General features: G+C 44.3%; 1 protein-coding gene across 3 annotated transcripts in view; it reads left to right on the forward strand.

The window, feature by feature from the left end:
• cep57l1 (centrosomal protein 57, like 1) overlaps positions 1–23,570 on the forward strand; it is a 245,591-nt gene that overhangs the window by 218,429 nt on the left and 3,592 nt on the right. For all 3 annotated transcript variants that reach the window (XM_070885656.1, XM_070885655.1, XM_070885657.1), the window contains 3 exons: positions 7,252–7,329; positions 8,478–8,737; positions 20,771–20,915. In XM_070885656.1, the coding sequence (XP_070741757.1) occupies positions 7,252–7,329; positions 8,478–8,737; positions 20,771–20,915 (483 nt within the window). The remainder of the gene's footprint in view (positions 1–7,251; positions 7,330–8,477; positions 8,738–20,770; positions 20,916–23,570) is intronic.

Consider the following 23,570-nt stretch of genomic DNA (forward strand, 5'->3'; position numbering starts at 1 on the left):
CTGGCATGGATAGAGAATTGGTTGGCAGACAGGAAGCAGAGAGTCTGGATAAATGGGTCCTTTTCGGAATGGGAGGCAGTGACTAGTGGAGTGCCGCAGGGCTCAGTGCTGGGATCCCAGCTCTTTACAATATACATTAATGATTTGGATGAAGGAATTGAGTGTAATATCTCCAAGTTTGCAGAAGACACTAAACTGGGTGACGGTGTGAGCTGTGAGGAGGATGCTAAGAGGCTGCAGGGTGATTTGGACAGGTTAGGTGAGTGGGCAAAAGCATGGCAGATACAGTATAATGTGGATAAATGTGAAGTTATCCACTTTGGTGGCAAAACAGGAAGGCAGAATATTCTCTGAATGGTTATAGAGTAGGAAAAGAGGAGGTGCAACGAGACCTGGGTATCATGGTTCATCAGTCATTGAAAGTTGGCATGCAGTTACAACAGGCGGTGAAGAAGGCAAATGGCATGTTGGCCTTCATAGCTAGGGGATTTGAGTATAGGAGCAGGGAGTTCTTACTGAAATTGTACAGGGCCTTGGTGAGGCCTCACTTGGAGTATTGTGTTCAGTTTTGGTCTCCTAATCTGAGGAAGGACGTTCTTGCTATTGAGGGAGTGCAGCGAAGGTTCACCAGACTGATTCCAGGGATGGCTGGATTGTCATATGAGGAGAGACTGGTCAACTGGGCCTTTATACACTGGAGTTTAGAAGGATGTGAGGGGATCTCATAGAAACGTATAAGATTCTGATGTGACGGGACACGTTGGATGCGGGAAGAATGTTCCAGAAGGTGGGGAAGTCCAGAACCAGGGGACACAGTCTTAGGATAAGGGGTAGGCCATTTAGGACTGAGATGAGGAGAAACTTCTTCACTCAGAGTTGTTAACCTGTGGAATTCCCTGCCGCAGAGAGTCGTTGATGCCAGTTCATTGGATATATTCAAGAGGGAGTTAGATATGGCCCTTGTGGCTAAGGGGATCAAGGGGTATGGACAGAAAGGGGTACTGAGGTGAATGATCAGCCATGATCATATTGAATAGTGGTGCAGACTCGAAGGGCTGAATGGCCTACTCCTGCACCTATTTTCTATGTTTCTATGTTTATGCCGTTAAGTTTAACAAACTCCTAACTGGTGAAGCGCAACCCATTGTCGCTCACCAGTATGTCAGACAGACAATGTGTCGCGAACATGACAGTGAGATTCTCTATGCTTGTCATGGACGTACTGGATGACATGATATGCATTCTATCCATTTCGATTAAGCATCCACCTCCACTAAAAACAACTTGCTCAGAAAGGGACCTGCAAAATCTACATGGATCCTGGACCAAGGTTTGGATGGCCATGACCACAGCCTCAACGGCGATTCTGCTGATGCTTTGCTGAGCTCCATGCAGGTGTTGCACTGATTCCAGTTCAGAATCAATTCCTGGCCACCATACATGAAACCTGGCGATGGCCTTCATCATCGCTATATCAGGATGTGTGCTGTGTAACTCACGCACAAACTTCTCTCTCCCTTTCTTAGGCATTACAACTCGATTGCCCCACAATATGCAATCTGCTTGAATAGACAGTTCATTCTTGCGACGAATGTATGGTTTGGCCTCTTCGCACATTTGCTTAGGTATGGCAGATCAATCCCCTTTGAGGATGCAACCCTTTACCACTGATAATATTGGGTCCTGGCTGTTCCAGGTCTTAACTTGTTGAGCCGTGACAAGGGTACCTTCACTCTCAAAAGCATCCATGATTAACATTAAATCTGCCGGTTGTGGTGTTTCCATCTCCAGTGTGGGCAACGGGAACCATCTCAAAGCCTCGGCACAATTCTCTGTGCCAGGTCTGTGGCGAATGACATAATCATAGGCAGATAATGTCAGTGACCACCTTTGGATGCGGGATGAAGAATTGGTATTGATACCTTTTGCTCTTGGAAAACAAGGAAATGAGTGGCTTGTGATCGGTCTCTAATTCGGACCTCAGACCAAACAGGTATTGATGCATCTTTTTAACACCATACACACACGCTAAAGCTTCTTTTTCTACCATACTGTAAGCTCTTTCTGCTTTAGACAAACTTTTGGATGCATACGCGACAGGTTGACGTTTCCCCGACTCATTGGCTTGTTGTAACACGCAACCAATTTCATATGACTGAGTCACAGGCCAAAACTAAACGTTTACATGGGTCATATAATGTACCAGCAGCTTGACGAGCAAAGCAGATTGGTGGCATGAAAGATCTGTCTCACGATGCGCCCCACACCCAGTTGTTTTTTTCTCAATAGCATGTGCAGTGGTTCAAGTAAGGTGCTCAGTTTAGGTAAGAAGTTACAAAAGTAGTTGAGTAGACCCAGGAACGAACGCAGTTCCATCACGTTCTGTGGCTTGGGTGCATTCTTGATGGCTTTGGTTTTCACGTCAGTAGGTCTGATGCCATCAGCAGCGATTTTTCTCCCGAGGAATTCGACCTCCGGTGCCATGAAGACGCACTTCAAGCGTTTAAGTCTGAGTCCCACTCCGTCCAAACGCAGTAGAAACCTCTTCCATGTTGTTCAGATGTTCCTTGGAGTCATGACCGGTGATTTGGGTGTCATCTTGGAACACGACGGTCTGGGAATGAACTTCAGTAGACTTTCCATATTCCTCTGGAATATTGCTGCAGCCGAGCGAATTCCAAACGGGCACCTGTGGTAAATGAACAGTCCTTTGTGCATTTGATGCATGTAAGTCTCTTTGCCATCTCGACCAACTCCTGCATCATATAGGCCGACGTCAAGTCGTTTTGTGAATTACTTTCCCCCCCCCCCTCCGGCTAGCGTCGCAAACAAGTCATCAGCCTTCGGTAACGGGTACTGATCTTATTTCAAAACCCTGTTGATTGTAGCCTTGTAATCTCCACAGATTCTGACTGTGCCATCACTTTTCAGCACAGGAACAATGGGGCTGGCCCATTCATTAAATTCGACCGGTGATCTGATCCCTTCATACTGGAGTCTGTCCAGTTTCGACCTTCTCTCTCATCATATACGGTACTGCCCGAGCTTTATGATGGACGGGTATTGCATCTGAGTTCACGTGGATCTGCACCTTGGCTCCCGTGAAGGTGCTGATACCTGGTTCGAACAGCAAGGAGAACTTGCTCAATACTTGGGCACATGTATGTTCCTTCGATGACAACGCCTTTGTCATTGCAATCGCATCTTATTTTCTCGAACCAGCTCCTGCCCAGCAGCGTTGGGCCATTGCCTGGAACAATCCACAGTGGTAACTCGTGAACCGAACGGTTATACGACACCTTAATTTGTGCACTGCCAATCACCTTTATCAGTTCTTTGGTGTACGTCCGCAGCTTGGCGTTAACAGGGCTCAGCCTGGGCCTCGCAGTCTTAGTATCCTACGGTGGAATTTGTTGCCGACCTGAGACGTCTAGCGGGACCGTGCAAGTTCGGGACAGTGTTGGCAGACATGTAGCGGGACTTCTTTATCACCGGTATCAACCACGAGGTGATCCTGTGCAAACTTCTGGCGATGGAAGAGTTGGATTTAAAAAGGGCCATCCAGATCGCTCAATCATGTATGACGACGGACAGGAGTTTAAAGCAAATATTGGTGAAGAACTGAACCTCGGCAAATACTGTAAAGGCGATTGATTTGGCGTTCGGCAGAGTAGCACAAGGCAGGGCCTATCTGGCTGAGTTCGCGAAACCTGTGGCTGCCCAAAGTCCGCCAGAGGGAATGTATCCGACTTCTCCGTCTTGGCATTGTGGGGGAAATTATCGGCACCAGCAGTGCCGAATTAAACAATATAGTTGCAAAGGCTGTCTGAGAGTGTGGCATCTCCAGTGCAAGTGTCCACAGATGAGCAAGCGAGCTGCGACACTCCACGTAGAGGATGAGAGTCAGACTAGCGCGGATCCGGATATGCAATCCGAGATGCCAGAGGGGGAAGTGTATGGACTGCAATAGTTAGGAAGGACATTGGTTTGGATGATGTGGAATCTATATGGGTAGAGCTGCAGAACACCAAAGGGCAAAAAACGTTAGTGGGAGTTGTGTACAAACCTCCAAACAGTAGTAGTGATGTTGGGGAGGGCATCAAACAGGAAATTAGGGGTGCATGCAATAAAGGTGCAGCAGTTATAATGGGTGACTCTAATATGCACATAGATTGGGCTAACCAAACTGGAAGCAATACGGTGGAGGAGGATTTCCTGGAGTGCAGAAGGGATGGTTTTCTAGACCAATATGTCGAGGAACCAACTAGGGGGGAGGCCATCTTAGACTGGTTGTTGTGTAATGAGAGAGGATTAATTAGCAATCTCGTGCGAGACCCCTTGGGGAAGAGTGGCCATAATATGGTGGAATTCTGCATTAGGATGGAGAATGAAACAGTTAATTCAGAGACCATGGTCCAGAACTTAAAGAAGGCTAACTTTGAAGGTATGAGGCGTGAATTGGCTAGGATAGATTGGCGAATGATACTGAAGGGGTTGACTGTGGATGGGCAATGGCAGACATTTAGAGACCGCATGGATGAACTACAACAATTGTACATTCCTGTCTGGCGTAAAAATAAAAAAGGGAAGGTGGCTCAACCGTGGCTATCAAGGGAAATCAGGGATAGTATTAAAGCCAAGGAAGTGGCATACAAATTGGCCAGAAATAGCAGCGAACCCGGGGACTGGGAGAAATTTAGAACTCAGCAGAGGAGGACAAAGGGTTTGATTAGGGCAGGGAAAATGGAGTATGAGAAGAAGCTTGCAGGGAACATTAAAACGGACTGCAAAAGCTTCTATAGATATGTAAAGAGAAAAAGGTTAGTAAAGACAAACGTAGGTCCCCTGCAGTCAGAATCAGGGGAAGTCATAACAGGGAACAAAGAAATGGCAGACCAATTGAACAAGTACTTTGGTTCGGTATTCACTAAGGAGGACACAAACAACCTTCCGAATATAAAAGGGGTCAGAGGGTCTTGTAAGGAGGAGGAACTGAGGGAAATCCTTATTAGTCGTGAAATTGTGTTGGGGAAATTGATGGGATTGAAGGCCGATAAATCCCCAAGGCCTGATGGACTGCATCCCAGAGTACTTAAGGAGGTGGCCTTGGAAATAGCGGATGCATTGACAGTCATTTTCCAACATTCCATTGACTCTGGATCAGTTCCTATGGAGTGGAGGGTAGCCAATGTAACCCCACTTTTTAGAAAAGGAGGGAGAGGGAAAACAGGGAATTATAGACCGGTCAGCCTGACCTCAGTACTGGGTAAAATGATGGAATCAATTATTAAGGATGTCATAGCATCCCCTAAGAGGTGACATGATAGGTCCAAGTCAGCATGGATTTGTGAAAGGGAAATCATGCTTGACAAATCTTCTGGAATTTTTTGAGGATGTTTCCAGTAAAGTGGACAAGGGAGAACCAGTTGATGTGGTATATTTGGACTTTCAGAAGGCTTTCGACAAGGTCCCACACAAGAGATTAATGTGCAAAGTTAAAGCACATGGGATTGGGGGTAGTGTGCTGACATGGATTGAGAACTGGTTGTCAGACAGGAAACAAAGAGTAGGAGTAAATGGGTACTTTTCAGAATGGCAGGCAGTGACTAGTGGGGTACCGCAAGGTTCTGTGCTGGGGCCCCAGCTGTTTACACTGTACATTAATGATTTGGACGAGGGGATTAAATGTGGTATCTCCAAATTTACGGATGACACCAAGTTGGGTGGCAGTGTGAGCTGCGAGGAGGATGCTATGAGGCTGCAGAGTGACTTGGATAGGTTAGGTGAGTGGGCAAATGCATGGCAGATGAAGTATAATGTGGATAAATGTGAGGTTATCCACTTTGGTGGTAAAAACAGAGAGACAGACTATTATCTGAATGGTGACAGATTAGGAAAAGGAGAGGTGCAACGAGACCCGGGTGTCATGGTACATCAGTCATTGAAGGTTGGCATGCAAGTACAGCAGGCGGTTAAGAAAGCAAATGGCATGTTGCCCTTCATAGCGAGGGGATTTGAGTACAGGGGCAGGGAGGTGTTGCTACAGTTGTACAGGGCCTTGGTGAGGCCACACCTGGAGTATTGTGTCCAGTTTTGGTCTCCTAACTTGAGGAAGGACATTCTTGCTATTGAGGGAGTGCAGCGAAGGTTCACCAGACTGATTCCCGGGATGGCGGGACTGACCTATCCAGAAAGACTGGATCAACTGGGCTTGTATTCACTGGAGTTCAGAAGAATGAGAGGGGACCTCAGAAATGTTTAAAATTCTGATGGGTTCAGACAGGTTAGATACAGGAAGAATGTTCCCAATGTTGGGGAAGTCCAGAACCAGGGGTCACAGTCTAAGGATAAGGGGTAAGCCATTTAGGACCGAGATGAGGAGAAGCTTCTTCACCCAGAGAGTGGTGAACCTGTGGAATTCTCTACCACAGAACGTTGTTGAGGCCAATTCACTAAATATATTCAAAAAGGAGTTAGATGAAGTCCTTACTACTCGGGGGATCAAGAGGTATGGCAAGAAAGCAGGAATGGGGTACTAAGTTGCATGTTCAGCCATGAACTCATTGAATGGCGATGCAGGCTAGAAGGGCCGAGTGGCCTACTCCTGCACCTATTTTCTATGTTTCTATGACTGTACTCTTTCATAACCAAGAGTAAACCAATTTTGATTAATGTGAAGTTTAACGGGATACGATGGAACTGGACACAGGGGCGAGTCAATCGATCATGAACGAGAGGACATTTAATAAGCTGCTTTTTCTGGCCAATTTATATGCCTCTTCCTGTTTAACTAAGCAAGGTACAACCTTGGCTCTGCTTTATTTAGGCCCAAAGTGTCTGACTCAAAAAATGGCTGGCCTTTATACCAGAGCAGCACCATGTGCATGCTGCTCAGTGGCCTCCAACAATGACACCATCTGGTGACTACAAACAGCATGTACATACGTGACTCTTTCAAAGAGTTGGCACAGGCACAATGGTTCGAATGGCCTCTTGTGCTGTATGATTCTATGCTATCGGCCCCGTGGCCTCATCGTTGCTGCTGAGCTGACAGATGGGAATGTCGTGGTAGTACATATTTATGCTTCCTGCTCACCATTTCATATTTTTATTTATTTGAATGACACAAACTGATCATGTATTCAGTTTGACAATTTTTGAACAACTTCTTCAAAACATATCACTGAAAAATCTCCAGTTCTATGTTTAGTCCTTCTAATTGTTTTTAACAAGGAATCTCTTGTTTTACAGAATGAGATGAGAGGAGAAAACTCTCGGCCGCCTCGTGTTTGGCCAGGACTTGTAGAATTTCCATTTGTCGCTGGCACAGTAAGTTTAGTGAACAAAGTTTTAGGTCCATGTATTCTCTCACACAGAAAAGACAGATGAAAGGCATCATAACTTCAAGCACTGAGGAAGATATTGTGGGTTAAAAGAGAGATATGTGGTACTGTACCACAGCTCCAATGAAATGCTCCAATTTGTATGAAATGGTTTTTCTGCCTGCTTTCCTACTGGGAATGTGTTTTCTATTTATGTATGTGGAATGCAGAGGTAATGACAGGTGCTTACACACAAGGATGCAGAGGTAATCTGGGTTGGCTTTGGAACATCCCCTACAAGGCAATTAATAGAATGATAAGGGAGGATCCTTGGGGGCTGGTGCACAGGTTCTCTCCTTCAGTCGTAAAGATATGTGGAGACTCCAAATGGAGGAAAATAAAAAACTTTTTTTAGTCATTGGAAGGTTTGGTTAATGTGCACCGAGATGGAGATTGTTTTCCAAGGTAGAGGCTCAGTGGTACAGGGAATCAAAACTGAATTGCACAGTACCTTGGTATTGCTGTGTTCCACTGTTCCTTTTTTCCCCCCTTTCTACAATAGGTTAACTCATCAAGTAATTTTGCCAGAGTTTATTGCAACAATTAAGTTGGTGGTATCATGTCAACTAAGACTGCAATATGCAGCAGGAGTGTTGCATGTGAGCATTAAAGCTGTTGTCCTGTAATTGGAGCTAACATTGTCTTTAAAATAATTGAGTCTCCTTTTTTTTTAATTCATTCCTGGGATGTGGGCCTCGCTGGCAAGGCCGGCATTTATTGCCCATCCTTAATTGCCCTTGAGAAGGTGGTGGTGAGCCGCTGCCTTGAATCGCTGCAGTTCTTGTGATGAAGATACTTCCACAGTGCTGTTTGGGAGGGAGTTCCAGGATTTTGACCCAGCGACAATGAAGGAATGGCATTATATTTCCAAGTCAGGATGGTGTGTGACTTGGAGGGGAACTTGGAGTTGGTGATGGTCCCATGCTAGGTGGTAGAGGTTGCAGGTTTGGAAGGTGCTGCCAAAGAAAATTTTGAGCAGCTTAGCAAAATATGTCAAATTTTATAGAAGCTAAATCTAATGAGATACTGGTGTGAAGAAAAACGCTGATTTTTTTTTTACTTGATCCTTAAATTATGCTGTTTTTGTGTTCCAAGTCCAGTAGTTCCAGTCACTCTGTCACAGCAAATATACAGAATGTTCTCCATCTGATGAAGCACTATAACACAATGACTTTTGATGCAAGACAAAAGCTCCCTGTGCAAAGGACTGTTAAGAATTCAAGAGATGCGACTTATGGCAATGTGAAGAATGGAGATCCACAGTTTGTATCGACCTGTTCCTCCACCTCTTCACCAACTGAGGGACTTTCTGAGCTCCTCCTAGCATTGCAGGACGAGCTAGGCCAAATGAGCTTGTAAGTATGAAAATTCAATTCTAATCCACTGGTTGGTTCAGCAAGGACTGGAAAAAAACTATCCAATTCTCCCTTGAATTTTTTCCATACTACAGTACTTGTCTTAACTGCCTCCCTGGGCAATCTGTTCTCCACATTCACTGCCTTCTCTATACAGTAGTTGAATTTAAACTGTCTGCATCTTCTCTCTTCTAATGTTGAATCCATGTATCCTTATTCTCGAGTTTGTGACCATCTCGTAATTTATTAGGGTTCAATTTATTAATTTAAGGACCTTTAATACTTAAATATTATCTTCCATGAGATTTCTCTTCTGCAGAATAAACAGTCCCAGGCTGTTCATCCTCTCCATAGTGGTTATAACATTTGCATAACGAATCATGCAAAGTGGTTGTCAATGAAAGTTAAGAGTGCCTTTAAAATGATTCAAGTTTTAAGAAATACATGAAATATTCTGGATCGAAAATTTTGGATTGAAGAGGAGCTTTATCTATTTTTCTCTAATCCTGGTTTGAATAGAACTATGTTTAACAGCTGTAACCTGCTACAGGTAGGGTAAGGCTCGTGCTTTCGTATGCCTCAGTAAATACGTCGACTATATTCTGGAGTTCAGCCTCTGTATGTGCGCAGATGCAGGCATCGTCCGCGTACTGTAGCTCAACGACAGAGGTTGGGGTGAACTTGGACCTGGCCTGGAGGCGGTGAAGGTTAAACAAATTCCCACTGCTTCTGTAGTTTAGTTCCACTCCAACGGGGAGCTTGTTGACTAAGGTGGAGTATGGCAGCGAGGAAGATTGAGAAGAGGGTTGGAGCGATGACGCAGCCCTGTTTGACCCCGGATGTGGATTGGGTCTGTAATGGATCCGTTGGTAAGGATCATGACCTGCATGTCGTCGTGGAGCAGCCGAAGGATGTTGACAAACTTTTGGGGGTATCTGAAACGGAGGAGGACGCTCGATAGACCCTTGCGGTCAAAGGCCTGACAAAAAGTGTTCGAAGACGAGGCCCTCAAATCTGTCAACAAGTTCATAGTCTACAGGGCTGTAGTAATACCCGCCCTCCTGTATGGCCCAGAGGCATGGACCGTGTAAAGTAGACACCTCAAGTCACTGGAGATATATCACCAACGATGTCTCTGCAATATCTTACAAATCCCCTGGGAGGACAGGCGCACCAACATCAGTGTCGTCGTCCAGGCTAACATCCCCAGCATTGAAGCACTGACCACACTCTGTCAGCTCCGCTGGGCAGGCCACGTAGTTCGCGTGCCAGACACGAGACTCCCAAAGCAAATGCTCTATGCGGCAAACGAGCCAAAGGTTGCAGCGGAAACGTTATAAGGATACACTCAAAGCCTCCCTGATAAAGTGCGACATCCCCACTGACACTTGGGAGTCCCTGGCCAAAGACCTTCTTAAGTGGAGAAGCACTTCGAGTCTCAACGCCGAGAGCGTGCAGAAATCAAGCACAGGGAGCGGAAAGAGGGCGGCAAACCAGTCCCATTTGTCTCTCAACGACTGTCTGTCCCACCTGTGACAGGGTCTGTGGCTCTCTTATTGGACTGTTCAGCCACCAAAGAACTCACTTCAGGAGTGGAAGCAAGTCTTTTCCCCGCTAATGGGCAGATCAGTTTTAAGCTTGTGAGAAATACAGAAAATGCCGGAACTACACAGCAACACAGTCAGCATCTGTAAAAAGAAAAAGAAGGATAAAGGCATCGTCAGAACTCCAGACCTATATTTTCAGATGTTGACAGAATTGCTGTGTATTTGCAGCATTTACACTTTTTCGATTTTACTTTTAAACGGGTGCCTTGCTCTATTCTTCTAACCTCTTTCTTTTAGTGAACACAAGTCCCAATATTAGAAGAGAAGAACATAGAATTAGGAGTAGGCCATTCGGCCCGTCGAGCCGGTTCCACCATTCAATAGGATCATGGCTGATCTTCTACCTCAACTCCACTTCCCTGCACTGTCCCAGTATCCCTTGATACCCTTTAATATTCAAAAATCTATTGACCTCTGCCTTGAATATACTCAAAGACTGAGCCTCCACAATCCCCTGCGATAGAAAATTCCAAAGATTTACCACTCTCTGAGTGAAGAAGTTTCTCCTCATCTCAGTCCTAAATGGCCGACCTCTTATTCTGAGACTGTGACCCCTGGTTCTAGCCTCCCCAGCCAGAGGAAACATCCTCTCTCTGTCTACCTTGTCAAGCACTAAGAATTTTGTATATTTCAATGAGATCACCTCTCATTCTTCTAAACTCTAGAGAATATAGGCCTAGTCTACTCAATCTCTCCGCATAGGACAACCCCCCCCTCCCGCCCCCCACCCATCCCAGGAATCAGTCTGGTGAACTTTTGTTGCACTCCCTCTATGGCAATTATATCCTTCCTTGGGTAAGGAGACCAAAACTGTACACGATACCCCAGAAGCAGTCTCACCAGGGCCCTATATAATTACAATAAGATGTCTTTACTCTTTTATACTCAAATCCTCTTGTAATAAAGGCCAACATACCATTTGCTTTCTTGCTTGCTGTACCTGCATCTTAACTTAGTGATTAGTATACAAGGACACCCAGGTCCTTCGGAACATTTCCCAATCTCTCATCGTTTATTTAAAAAAAACTGTCTTTCTAATTTTTCCTACCACATTATATTCCATTTACCATGTTCTTGCTCACTCACTTAGCCTGTCTATATCCCCATGAAGTCTCTTTACACCTTCCTCACAAGTTAAATTCCCACCTAACTTTGTATCATTAGCAAACTTGGATATATTACATTTGGTCCTCTCATCCAAATCATTGGTATAGATTTGAATAGCTGAGGTCCAAGCACTGATCTTTGCAGAATCCCACTAGTTACAGCCTGCCAACCTGAAAATTACCCATTTATTCCTATCTCTGTTTTCGGTCTGTTAACCAATCCTCAATCCATGCTCGTATATTACCCCAATCCCATGAGCCCTAATTTTGTTAGATAGGCAATGGCAGACATTTAAAGATCACATGGATGAACTACAACGATTGTACATCCCTGTGTGGCGTAAGAATAAAAAAGGCAAGGTGACTCAACCGTGGCTAACAAGGGAAATTAGAAAAAGTATTAAATCCAAGGAAGAAGCATATAAATTGGCCAGAAAAGTTGAAACCGGTTCTGGGAGAGGTGGGACTAGTACAAACCGAACGGTCTGCACCTGGGCAGGACCAGAACCAATGTCCTAGGCGGAGCAGTTGCTAGTGCTGTTGGGGAGGGTTTAAACTAATATGGCAGGGGGATGGGAATCTATGCAAGGGGGCAGAAGCAAAACATAGGAAGGAGAAAAGCAAGAGTGGAGGGCAGAGAAATCAAGGGCAAAAATCAAAAAGAACAAAGAGTGTTAAAAAAACAAGCCTGAAGGCTCTAAGTCTCAATGCGAGGAGCATTCATAATAAGATGGATGAATTGACTGCGCAGATAGCTGTTAAGGATATGATGTAATTGGGATTACTGAGAGACAAGGCTCCAAGGTAACCAAGGCTGGGAACTCAACATGCAGAGGTATTCAATATTCAAGAAGGGAAAGGAGGTGGAGTAGCGTTACTGGTTAAAGAGGAGATTAACGCAACAGTAAGGAAGGACGTTAGCTTGGATGATGTGAAATCTATATGGGTAGAGCTACGAAACACCAAACGGCAGAAAATGTTAGTGGGAGTTGTGTACAGACAATCAACAGTAGAAGGGAGGTTGGGGATGGCATCAAACAGGAAATTAGGGATGCGTGCAATAAGGGTACAGCAGTTATCATGGGTGACTTTAATCTGCATATTGATTGGGCTAACTGGTAGCAATACTGTGGAGGAGGATTTCCTGGACTGTATAAGGGATGGTTTTCTTGACCAATATGTCGAGGAGCCAACTAGAGAGCAGGCCATCCTAGACTGGGTCTTGTGTAACGAGAGAGGATTAATTAGCAATCTGGTCATTCGGGGCCCCTTGGGGAAGAGTGACCATAATATGGTTGAATTCTTCATTAAGCTGGAAAGTGACACAGTTAAATTCAGAGACTAGAATCCTAAACTTAAAGAAAGGAAACTTTGATGGTATGAGACGTAAATTGGCTAGGATAGACTGGAGAATGATACTTAAAGGATTGACGGTGGATAGGCAATAAAAACATAGAAAATAGGTGCATGAGTAGGCCATTTGGCCCTTCAAGCCTGCACCCCCATCCAATAAGACCATGGCTGATCATTCGCCTCAGTACCCCTTTCCTGCTTTCTCTCCATACCCCTTGATCCCTTTAACCGTAAGGGCCATATCTAACTCCCTCTTGAATATATCCAATGAACTGGCATCAACAACTCTCTGCGGAAGAGAATTCCACAGATTAACAACTCTCTGAATGAAGAGGTTCTCCTCATCTTGGTCCTAAATGGCTTACCCCTTATCCTTAGATTGTGACCCCTGGTTCTGTACTCCCCCAACATCGGGAACATTCTTCCTGCATCTAACCTATCCAGTCCCGTCAGAATTTTATATGTTTCTATGAGATCCCCTCTCATTCTTCTAAACTCCAGTGAATACAGGCCCAGTCGATCCAGTCTCTCCTCATATGTCAGTCCTGCCATCCCGGGAATCAGTCTGGTGAACCTTCGCTGCACTCCCTCAATAGCAAGAATGTCCTTCCTCAGATTAGGAGACCAAAACTGAACACACCATTCCAGGTGAGGCCTCACCAAGGCCCTGTACAGCTGCAGCAAGACCTCGCTGCTCCTATACTCAAATCCCCTAGCTATGAAGAAAAACATACCATTTGCTGCCTTCACCGCCTGCTGTACCTGCATGCCCACTTTCAATGACTGATGTACCATGACACCCAGGTCTCGTTGCACCTTCCCTTTTCCTAATCTGCCGCCATTCAGATAATATTCTGCCTTCATGTTTTTGCCACCAAAGTGGATAACCACACATTTATCCACATTATACTGCATCTGCCATGCAATTGTCCACTCACCTAACCTGTCCAAGTTACCCTGCAGCCTCTTAGCATCCTCCTCACAGCTCACACTGCCAACCAGCTTAGAGTCATCTGCAAACTTGGAGATATTACTCTCAATTCCTTCATTTAAATCATTAATGTATATTGTAAATAGCTGGGGTCCCAGCACTGAGCCCTGCGGCTCCCCACTAGTCACTGCCTGCCATTCTGAAAAGGACCCGTTTATCCAGACTCTCTGCTTCCTGTCTGCCAACAAGTTCTTTATCCACGTCAGTACATTACCCCCAATACCATGTGCTTTAATTTTGCACACCAATCTCTTGTGTGGGACCTTGTCAAAAGCCTTTTGAAAGTCTAAATACACCACATCCACTGGTTCTCCCTTGTCCACTCTACTAGTTACATTCTCAAAATTCTAGAAGATTTGTCAAGCATGATTTTCCTTTCATAAATCCATGCTGATTTGGACCGATCCTGTCACTGCTTTCCAAATGCGCTGCTATTTCATCTTTAATAATTGATTCCAACATTTTACCCACTACTGATGTCAGGCTAACCGGTCTATAATTCCCTACTAGGGGGATCAAGGGATATGGCGAGAAAGCAGGAATGGGGTACTGAAGTTGCATGTTCAGCCATGAATTCATTGAATGGCGGTGCAGGCTCAAAGGGCCGAATGGCCTACTTCTGCACCTACTTTCTATGTTTCTATGTTTTCTCTCTTCCCTCCTTTTTGAAAAAGTGGTGTTACATTTGCTACCCTCCAGTCCATAGGATCTGATCCAGAGTCGATAGACTGTTGGAAAATGATCACTAATGCATCCACTATTTCTAGGGCCACTTCCTTAAGTACTCTAGGATGCAGACTATTGGGCCCTGGGGATTTATCGGCCTTCAATCCCATCAATTTCCCTAACACAATTTACTGACTAATAAGGATTTCCTTCCGTTCCTCCTTCTCGCTAGACCCTCGGTCCCATAGTATTTCCGGAATTTTATTTGTGTCTTCCTTCGTGAAGACAGAACCAAAGTATTTGTTCAACTGGTCTGCCATTTCTTTGTTCCCCATTATAAATTCACCTGATTCTGACTGCAAGGGACCTACGTTTGTCAGCACTAATCTTTTTCTCTTCACATATTTATAGAAGCTTTTACAGTCAGTTCTTATGTTCCCAGCAAACTTCCTTTCATACTCTATTAAATGGCAGACATTTAAATATCACATGGATGAACTACAACAATTATACATCCCTGTGGGGCGCAAGAATAAAAAAGGAAGGTGGCTCAGCCGTGGCTAACAAGGGAAATTAGGGAAAGTGTTAAATCCAAGGAAGAGGCATATAAATGGACCAGAAAACATAGAAACATAGAAAATAGGTGCAGGAGTAGGCCATTCGGCCATTCGAGCCTGCACCACCATTCAATAAGATCGTGGCTGATCATTCACCTCAGTACCCCTTTCCTGCTTTCTCTCCAAAAGCAGCAAACCTGAGGACTGGGAGAAATTTAGAATTCAGCAGAGGAGGACTAAGGGTTTAATTAGGAGGGGGAAAATAAAGTATGAAAGTAAGCTTGCAGGGATCATAAAAATTGACTGCAAAAGCTCTATAGATATGTGAAGAGAAAAAGATTAGTGAAGACTAATGTAGGTTGCTTACAGTCAGAATCAGATGAATTCATAATGGGGAACAAGGAAATGGCAAATCAATTGAACAAATACTTTGGTTCTGTCTTCACTAACGAAGACACGAATAACCTCCCGAAAATACGAGGAGACCGAGGGTCTAGCGACAAGGGGGAACTGAGGAAGTTCCTTATTAGTCAGTAAATTGTGTTGGGGAAATTGAAGGGCCTGATAGTCTGCATCCCAGAGTACATAAGGAAGTGGCCCTAGAAATAGTAGATGCCTTGGTCATTTTCCAACATTCCATGGACTCTGGTTCAGTTCCTATGGATTGGAGGGTAGCTAATTTAACCTCACTTTTAAAAAAAAAAAAAAGGAAAAAGGGAGAAAACAGAGAATTATAGACCAGTTAGCCTGACATCGGTGGTGGGGAAAATGCTGGAATCAATTATTAAAGATATAAAGCAGCGCATTTGGCAAGCAGTGACAGGATCGGTCCAAGTCAGCATGGATTTATGAAAGGGAAATCATGCTTGACAAATCTAGAGTTTTTTAAGGATGTAACTAGTCGAGTGGATAAGAGAGAACCAGTGGGTGTGGTGTATTTGGACTCTGAAAAGGCTTTTGACAAGATCCCACACAGGAGATTAGTATGCAAAATTAAGGCACATGGTATTGGGGGTAATGTATTCACGTGGATAGAGAACTAGTTGGCAGATAGGAAGCAAAGAGTGGGAATAAACGGGTCCTTTTCAGAATGGCAGGCAGTAACTAGTGGGGTGCCGCAGGGTTCAGTGCTGGGACCCCAGTTATTTACACTAGACAATGATTTAGACGAAGGAATTGAATGAAATATCTCCAAGTTTGCAGATGACACTAAGCTGGGTGGCAGTGCGAGCTGCGAGGAGGATGCTAGGAGGCTGCAGGGGAACTTGAACAGGTTAGGTGAATGGGCAAATGCATGGCAGATGCAGTATAATGTGGATAAATGTGAGGTTATCCACTTTAGTGGCAAAAACAGGAAGGCAGATTATTATCTGAATGGTGACAGATTAGGAAAAGGGGAGGTGCAATGAGACCTGGGTGTCATGGTGTTAGCAGTCATTGAAGGTAGGCATGCAGGTACAGCAGGCAGTAAAGAAAGCAAATGGCATACTGGCCTTCATAGTGAGGGGATTTGAGTATAGGAGCAGGGAGGTCTTACTGCAGTTGTACAGGGCCTTGGTGAGACCACACCTTGAGTATTGTGTGCAGTTTTGATCTCCTAATCTGAGGAAGGACGTTCTTGCTATTGAGGGAGTGTAGCGAAGGATCACCAGACTGATTCCTGGGATGGCAGGACTGACATATGAAGAAAGACTGGATCAACTAGGCTTATATTCACTAGAATTTAGAAGAATGAGAGGGGATCTCATAGAAATATATAAAATTCTGACGGGATTAGACAGGTTAGATGCAGGAAGAATGTTCCCAATGTTGGGGAGGTCCAGAACCAGGGGTCACAGTCTAAGGATAAGGGGTAAGCCATTGAGGACCGAGATGAGGAGAAACTTCTTCACTCGGAGAATTGTGAACCTGTGGAATTCTCTACCACAGAAACTTGTTGAGGCCAGTTCGTTAGATATATTCAAAAGGGAGTTAGATGTGGTCCATACGGTTAAAGGAATCAAGGGCATGTAGAGAAAGCAGGAATGGAGTACTGAAGTTACATGATCATATTGAATGGTGGTGCAGGGGCAGGCTCGAAGGGCTGAATGGCCCACTCCTGCACCTATTTTCTATGTTTCTATGTTATAACTTTTTGTGTGACACCTTATCGAATGCCTTCTGAAAATCCAAATACACCACTTCCACTGGTTCCCCCTTAAGTATTCTTCTAGTTACAACCTCAAAAACCTCAGCAGATTTGTCAAACATGATTTCCCTTTCATAAATCCATGTTGACTCTGCCCAATCCTATTATTATTTGCTGAGATGCGGTAGATGGAATGGGAGGAGACTCGTGTGAAGTATAAACACTAACAGACTGGTTGGTTTAGCCAAATAGCCTGTTTTTGTGCTTTTTATATGCAATGTAATTCTACTGTAAAGAACTTGCACTTGAAGGGGTGAATTTATTTTGTGTGCAAGTAATAATAGATGGGTAAGTCACTTCTGTAAAGGATTATGTTGTTGCCATAACCTAGAAAAATAACATGACATTCTATTAGGTTCAGCCATCCTTGGTAGTTACAAGTAATGTTAGTTGTAATATTATCTGATTGAGATTTAGCTTTGTTTCACTACTGCAATTAGAACTGAATATTTGACAACCTGCAGAGTAAGGTTTAACTTACAACCACACAGTACCAAATGCTGTGCTTAAAAATAGAAGCTGCAAACTCCTGCTGGGTGTGTTGAATTTATCTCCCATATGTGTGCTATATGTCATTGGATATGCAAACTGTTTATAAAGCAGCTGTGGCTGAGAGACTAATCAAATGATTACCAACATATCCATCACCAGATGTTGTTTGCCTTTCAAGACCATACATTCCTGCTCTTCTGGCCAGCCAGCTTGCCCAATTTACAGTACGCATGTCCAGGAATTCTACACTTCATTTATTTATGCTGCACCTTATCAACTAATTTGTGTCAGAAAGTGCATCATATACATTGAGTTACTTTTCAAGTGATGTGTTTATTCTGTCGGCAAATGCAACAGCTGTATGCATCAGAAACATACCACAAGCAGCAACAAGACAAGTGATGAGTTAACCTGGGTGTTTTTGTATTGGTTGAAGAAGGAATGTTACAAAATAGAACAAAAATAAATTTACAAATACTTGGCATTTGATATTTTGAACACTAACTTCTTGAATATATAAGACTTGTACTCTTTTTTTAAATAGTGCCATAAGATATTTGCTGTCCATCTGAACCATCAGAACAGATGGATAAGACCTATTGATGTACAGCAGCTCCAGCAGTGCAGAAGTGTTGCACTACTACAACAATTATGAACTCAAAACAGCTGGTATAGGGCCATCATACTTTCTGACCCCGTGGCAAGAGCGGCACTAGCTGAGTGAAACTGATGCATGGTTTTCAATGTAGCCTAGATGGTGGGAATATCTGGTTTCACTTCTGGTCATTTTTACCTCTTACTTTTTGAAAAGTTTCTCATTCTCTATTACTCACCAGCAAAAGGTAAACTGCAAACCTGCTCACTGAGAGCAATTTAAAACCTTTCCTTAAAAATTTAAGACTTCGGATTTCTCATCTACATGCAGCCACTCAGCGACATCATCGGAATAACAATGTCAGGTTCCACATGTACGCTGATGACACCCAGCTCTACCTCACCACCTCGCTCAAACTTACTCTGATTTGGCACAATGCCTGCTTGCCATCCAGTATGAGATGAGCTGAAATTTCCTCGAATTAAATATTGGGTAGACTGAAGCCATTGCCTTCAGTCCCCGCCACAAATTCTGTTCCTAACCACCAACTTCATCCCTCTTCCTGACCACTGTCTGAGGTTGAACCAGACTCTTTGCAACTTTGATGTTCTATTTGACCATGAGCTGAGCTTCCAACCCCATATCCACTCCGTCAACAAGACTGCCTAATTCTGTCACCACTATAGCACCTGTCTCCGCCTATACTATAGCTCATCTGCCGCAGAAACTCATGTCTTTGTTACCTCCAGACTCGACTATTCCAATACATACCTGGACGGCCTCCCTACGTAAACTTGAAATCATCCAAAACTCTGCTGCCTGTATCCTAAGCCACATCAAATCGCATTCACCCATCACCCCTGTGCTCACTGGCTCTTGGTCCAGCAACGCCTCAATTTTTAAAATTTTCATGTGTTTCAAATCCCTCCATGACCTCGCCCCTTCCTATCTCTGTAACCTTCTCCAGCCCGACAGCACTCTGCGACCTCTGCACTCCTCCAATTCTGGCCTCTTGCGCATACCTGATTTTTTTCGCTCCACCATTGGTGGCTGTGCTGCCTTCTGCCTAGGCCCTAAGAGCCTCTGTCGTTGAGCTGCAGTAGACGAATGATGCCTGCGTCTACGCACATTCTGAGGCTGAACTCCAGGATATAGTCAATGTATTCACTGAGGTATATGAAAACATGGGCCTTACGCTTAACATCCGTAAGACAAAGGTCCTCCACCAGCCTGTCCCCGCCACACAGCACTGCCCTCCAATCATCAAGATTCATGGTGCGGTCATCGACAACGTGGACCATTTCCCATATCTCGGGAGCCTCTTATCAGCAAAGGCAGTCATTGATGCAGAGATTCAACATCGCCTCCAGTGCGCCAGTGCAGCCTTCGGCCATCTGAGGAAAAATGTGTTTGAAGACCTGGCCCTCAAATCTACCACCAAGCTCATGGTCTACAGGGCTGTAGTAATACCCGCCCTCCTGTATGGATCTGAGGCATGGACGATGTATAGAAGGCACCTCAAGTCGCTGGAGATATATCACCAACGATGTCTCCGCAAGATCCTGCGGATCCCCTGGGAGGACAGGCGCACCAACATCAGTGTCCTCAACCAAGCTAACATCCCCAATATTGAAGCAATGACCACACTTGATCAGCTTCGCTGGGCAGGCCACATAGTTCGCTTGCCAAATACGAGACTCCCTAAGCAAATGCTTTATGCGGAGCTCTGTCATGGTAAACGAGCCAAAGGTGGACAGTGGAAGCGTTATAAGGACACCCTCAAAGCCTCCCTGGTAAAGTGCGACATCACCACTGACACCTGGGAGACCCTGGCCGAAGACCACCCGAAGTGGCGAAAGTGCATCCGGGTGGGCATTGCGTTCTTCGAGTCTCAACGCAAAGAGCGTGAAAAGGTCAAGCGCAAACAGCGGAAGGAGCGTGCGGCAAACCAGCACCACCCACCCCTTCCATCGACGAATGTCTGTTCCCCCGTGACAGGGTCTGTGGCTCTCGTATTGGATTGTTCAGCCACCAGAGAACTCACTTGGGAGTGGAAGCAAATCTTCCTCGATTCCCAGGGACTGCCTATGATGAAGAGCTGGAATTTCCTCCCTATACCTTTTTGACACTCTTCCTTAAAACCTACCTCTTAGACCATGCTTTTGGTCACCTGTCCTACTATCTCCTTATATGGCTGACAAAATTTGTTTGATAATTCTACAGTGTAGCATCTTGGGAAGTTTCACTGCATTAAAGGCGCTATATAAATGCAAGTTATTTTCAAAATCTTTGTTCTTTTTTAACTGGGGCAAGTGAGGGGAAGTTTTTTGGTAACTTGGAAAGGGGAAGGAGATTAAGATGGGTGTTCTGTTGGTAATGGTGATGAACCAAGAGCAAAGCAGACCCATTGGTAGTGTGGAGAATTGTTTTTGCAAGTGACTTCAGTTATGTAAAATGTTTCCAATTCTGTATTCCCAGTGAGCATCAAGACCTGCTGAAACAAATACAAGGTACCATAAATACTGATGTCCGTGAAGATTTAGAACGTGAACTAGACTGTTTAGTAAAACGGATGGAGAAGAAAGGGGATCAGATTTCTAAACTCAAAAAACACCAGGCCAATGTAAGTATATGATTTTTTTTTTAAATTCCCCATATTCTTTGTGAGTTGCAGACAATAATCTCATTGAGAGGTTCAGATGCCTGATACATTACAACTACTTGAGCTTTAGCATGTGATCTGAAACCCTCAATGAGATTACTATGTTGAAATCATGCCAATATAACTATTATATTTAATTTATACTATTTAGCTATTATACAAAGAATGACGTCTGTGGAACTGTTTTTTTAGTTCTCTCCCCTCTTCCAGCAGCAGCTGGCACCTGAGAAAAGCGATGATCCATTTTAATTAATGCATGATGTGTAAAATTACAGAAATGTAACCTGAACAGGGAATTCCTAAACACGCATGACTCGAATACAAATTCAGAAATTTTGCATCTCATGTACATCTATAAAGTGGGGGAAGTTGCCCTTCATCTCTCAGAAATATCTGAGAGAATTAGTTTGATGTCCTTAAGGCAGAACATTCTGATGAGCTGAAATGTTTCATTAATTATTTATAACCGTGGATCACAGCGAAACGTGCTGATTTGGCTCTCGTGTTCCATTGATTAACAATTAACAAAAAAAAGTCCCACCACAACATCAATCAACCAACTTTAAAAAAAACTCAACCTACTTGGCTTAGCTCCATATCCTTTTATACCCTTGGCTAGCAAAAATCTATCAATCTCAGATTTAAAGTTGTTAATTGAGCTCGCATCTACTGCTTTTTGTGGGAGAGGGTTCCACACATCTACCACCGTTTGCACGAAGAATTGTTTCCCAACTTCTCTCCTGAATAGCCTGGCTCTGATTTTAAGGTTATTTTCCTTTGTCCTAGACTCTCCCAACAGTGGAAAAAGTTTGTCTTTATTCTTTCAAAATCGTTAAAATCTAAAATATATTAAGGAATATCTGAGGCTGTTTTCTGCAGCTGACGATATAGAATCCAATAATTGTTGGGCCAGGGATTACCACTTCTGATTGGTCTACTTGAACCGTGCCATTAGTTCATAGTTACTTTGCAAGTATCATCCTCCGTACTGATATTTAGCCTAATGCTGCTGACAACATTCAGACTTTTTAAAATGGTAAATAATCATACTTTGGTTCCATGGAGTGCTTTTTATTATTTTGTCTGGGACAGGACTAACTTATGAAAATGCCAATAAAATTTCTGTTTATTATGGAACTTTGGCAACAACTTGCATTTATGCAGCACCTTTAATGTAGTCATCATAGGCAGTCCCTCGGACTGTAGTAAAATATCCCAAGGCGCTTTTACTTTCAACCCTAAAAAATAAAACCTGCTTTGTTAGAAGTAACTGAGTAATCCATTGTAACCATGGTGATAGTGTGACACCGAGAAGGCAAATGAGCAATAGTTCTTTCAAAACTTAAAAAATAAAATGCCACTATGAAGTAGTCTCTGTTTATACACCGCTCCTGTGGCAAGGAGGTCAAAGTTAAAATATTTTCTATCTATCTAGTTGTTTCAGATGCAGGAAGTTAGTCAGAGGTTATCATCATCATAGGCAGTCCCTTGGAATCGAGGGCGACTTGCTTCCACTCTATAAAAGTGAGTTCTCTGGTGGCTTGCCTCTGGTGGCTTGCCACTGGTGGCTGGTGTGCAATGGCCACCACACTTAAAAATAATCCACGCACAGGCATCTTCCACCCTTGAGGGTGTAGTTCGGGTCCTTCATTAAAACACCTATGAACCCATCCTTTTTTGGCATGGAAGCAAGTCATCCTTGTTTCAAGGGACTGCCTATGACTGACTAACTGACAGTTCAATGTGGGAATTACAGTATCTGTCACAGGTGGGGCAGACAATGGTTGAAGGAAAAGGTGGGTGGGGAGCCTGGCTTGCCACACGCTCTTTCCGCTGTCTGCTTGATTTCTGCATGTTCTCGGTGATGAGACTCGAGGTGCTCAGCGCCCGCCCGGATGCTCTTCCTCCATTTTGGGTAGTCTTGGGCCAGGGATTCCCAGGTGCCAGTGGGGATGTTGCACTTTATCAAGGTGGCTTTGAGGGTGTCCTTGAAATGTTTCCTCTGCCCACCTGGGGCTCGCTTGCCATGTAGGAGTTTAGAGTAGAGTGTTTGCTTCAGGAGTCTCGTGTAGGGCATGCGGATGAAGTGGCCCACCCAACGGAGCTGGTTGAGCGTGGTCAGTGCTTTGATGCTGGGAATATTTGGCCTGAGCGAGAACACTGATGTTGGTGCGTCTATCCTCGCAGTGAATTTGCAGGATCTTGCGGAGGCAGAATTGGTGGTATTTCTCCAGCGCTTTGAGATGTTTGTTGTATATGGTCCACATCTCTAAGCCATATAGGAGGGCGGGTATCGCTACTGCCCTGAAGACCATAAGCGTGGTGCCAGATTTGAGGTCCTGGTCTTCAAACACTCTTTCTTCCTGAGGCAACCAAAGGCTGCGCTGGCTCACAGGAGGCGGTGTTGGATCTTGTCATTGATGTCTGCCCTTGCTGATAGTAGGCTCCCGTGATATGGAAAATGATCCACGGTGTCCCAGGGTATTAAAAGAGATGGCGGAAGTTATAACAGATGCATTCGTTATAATCTACCAAAATTCTCTGGACTCTGGGGAGGTACCAGCGGATTGGAAAACAGCTAATGAAACGCCTCTGTTTAAAAAAAGGGGGCAGGCA

This window comes from Pristiophorus japonicus, chromosome 7, assembly GCF_044704955.1.
Source record: "Pristiophorus japonicus isolate sPriJap1 chromosome 7, sPriJap1.hap1, whole genome shotgun sequence".
NCBI lineage: Eukaryota > Metazoa > Chordata > Chondrichthyes > Pristiophoridae > Pristiophorus > Pristiophorus japonicus.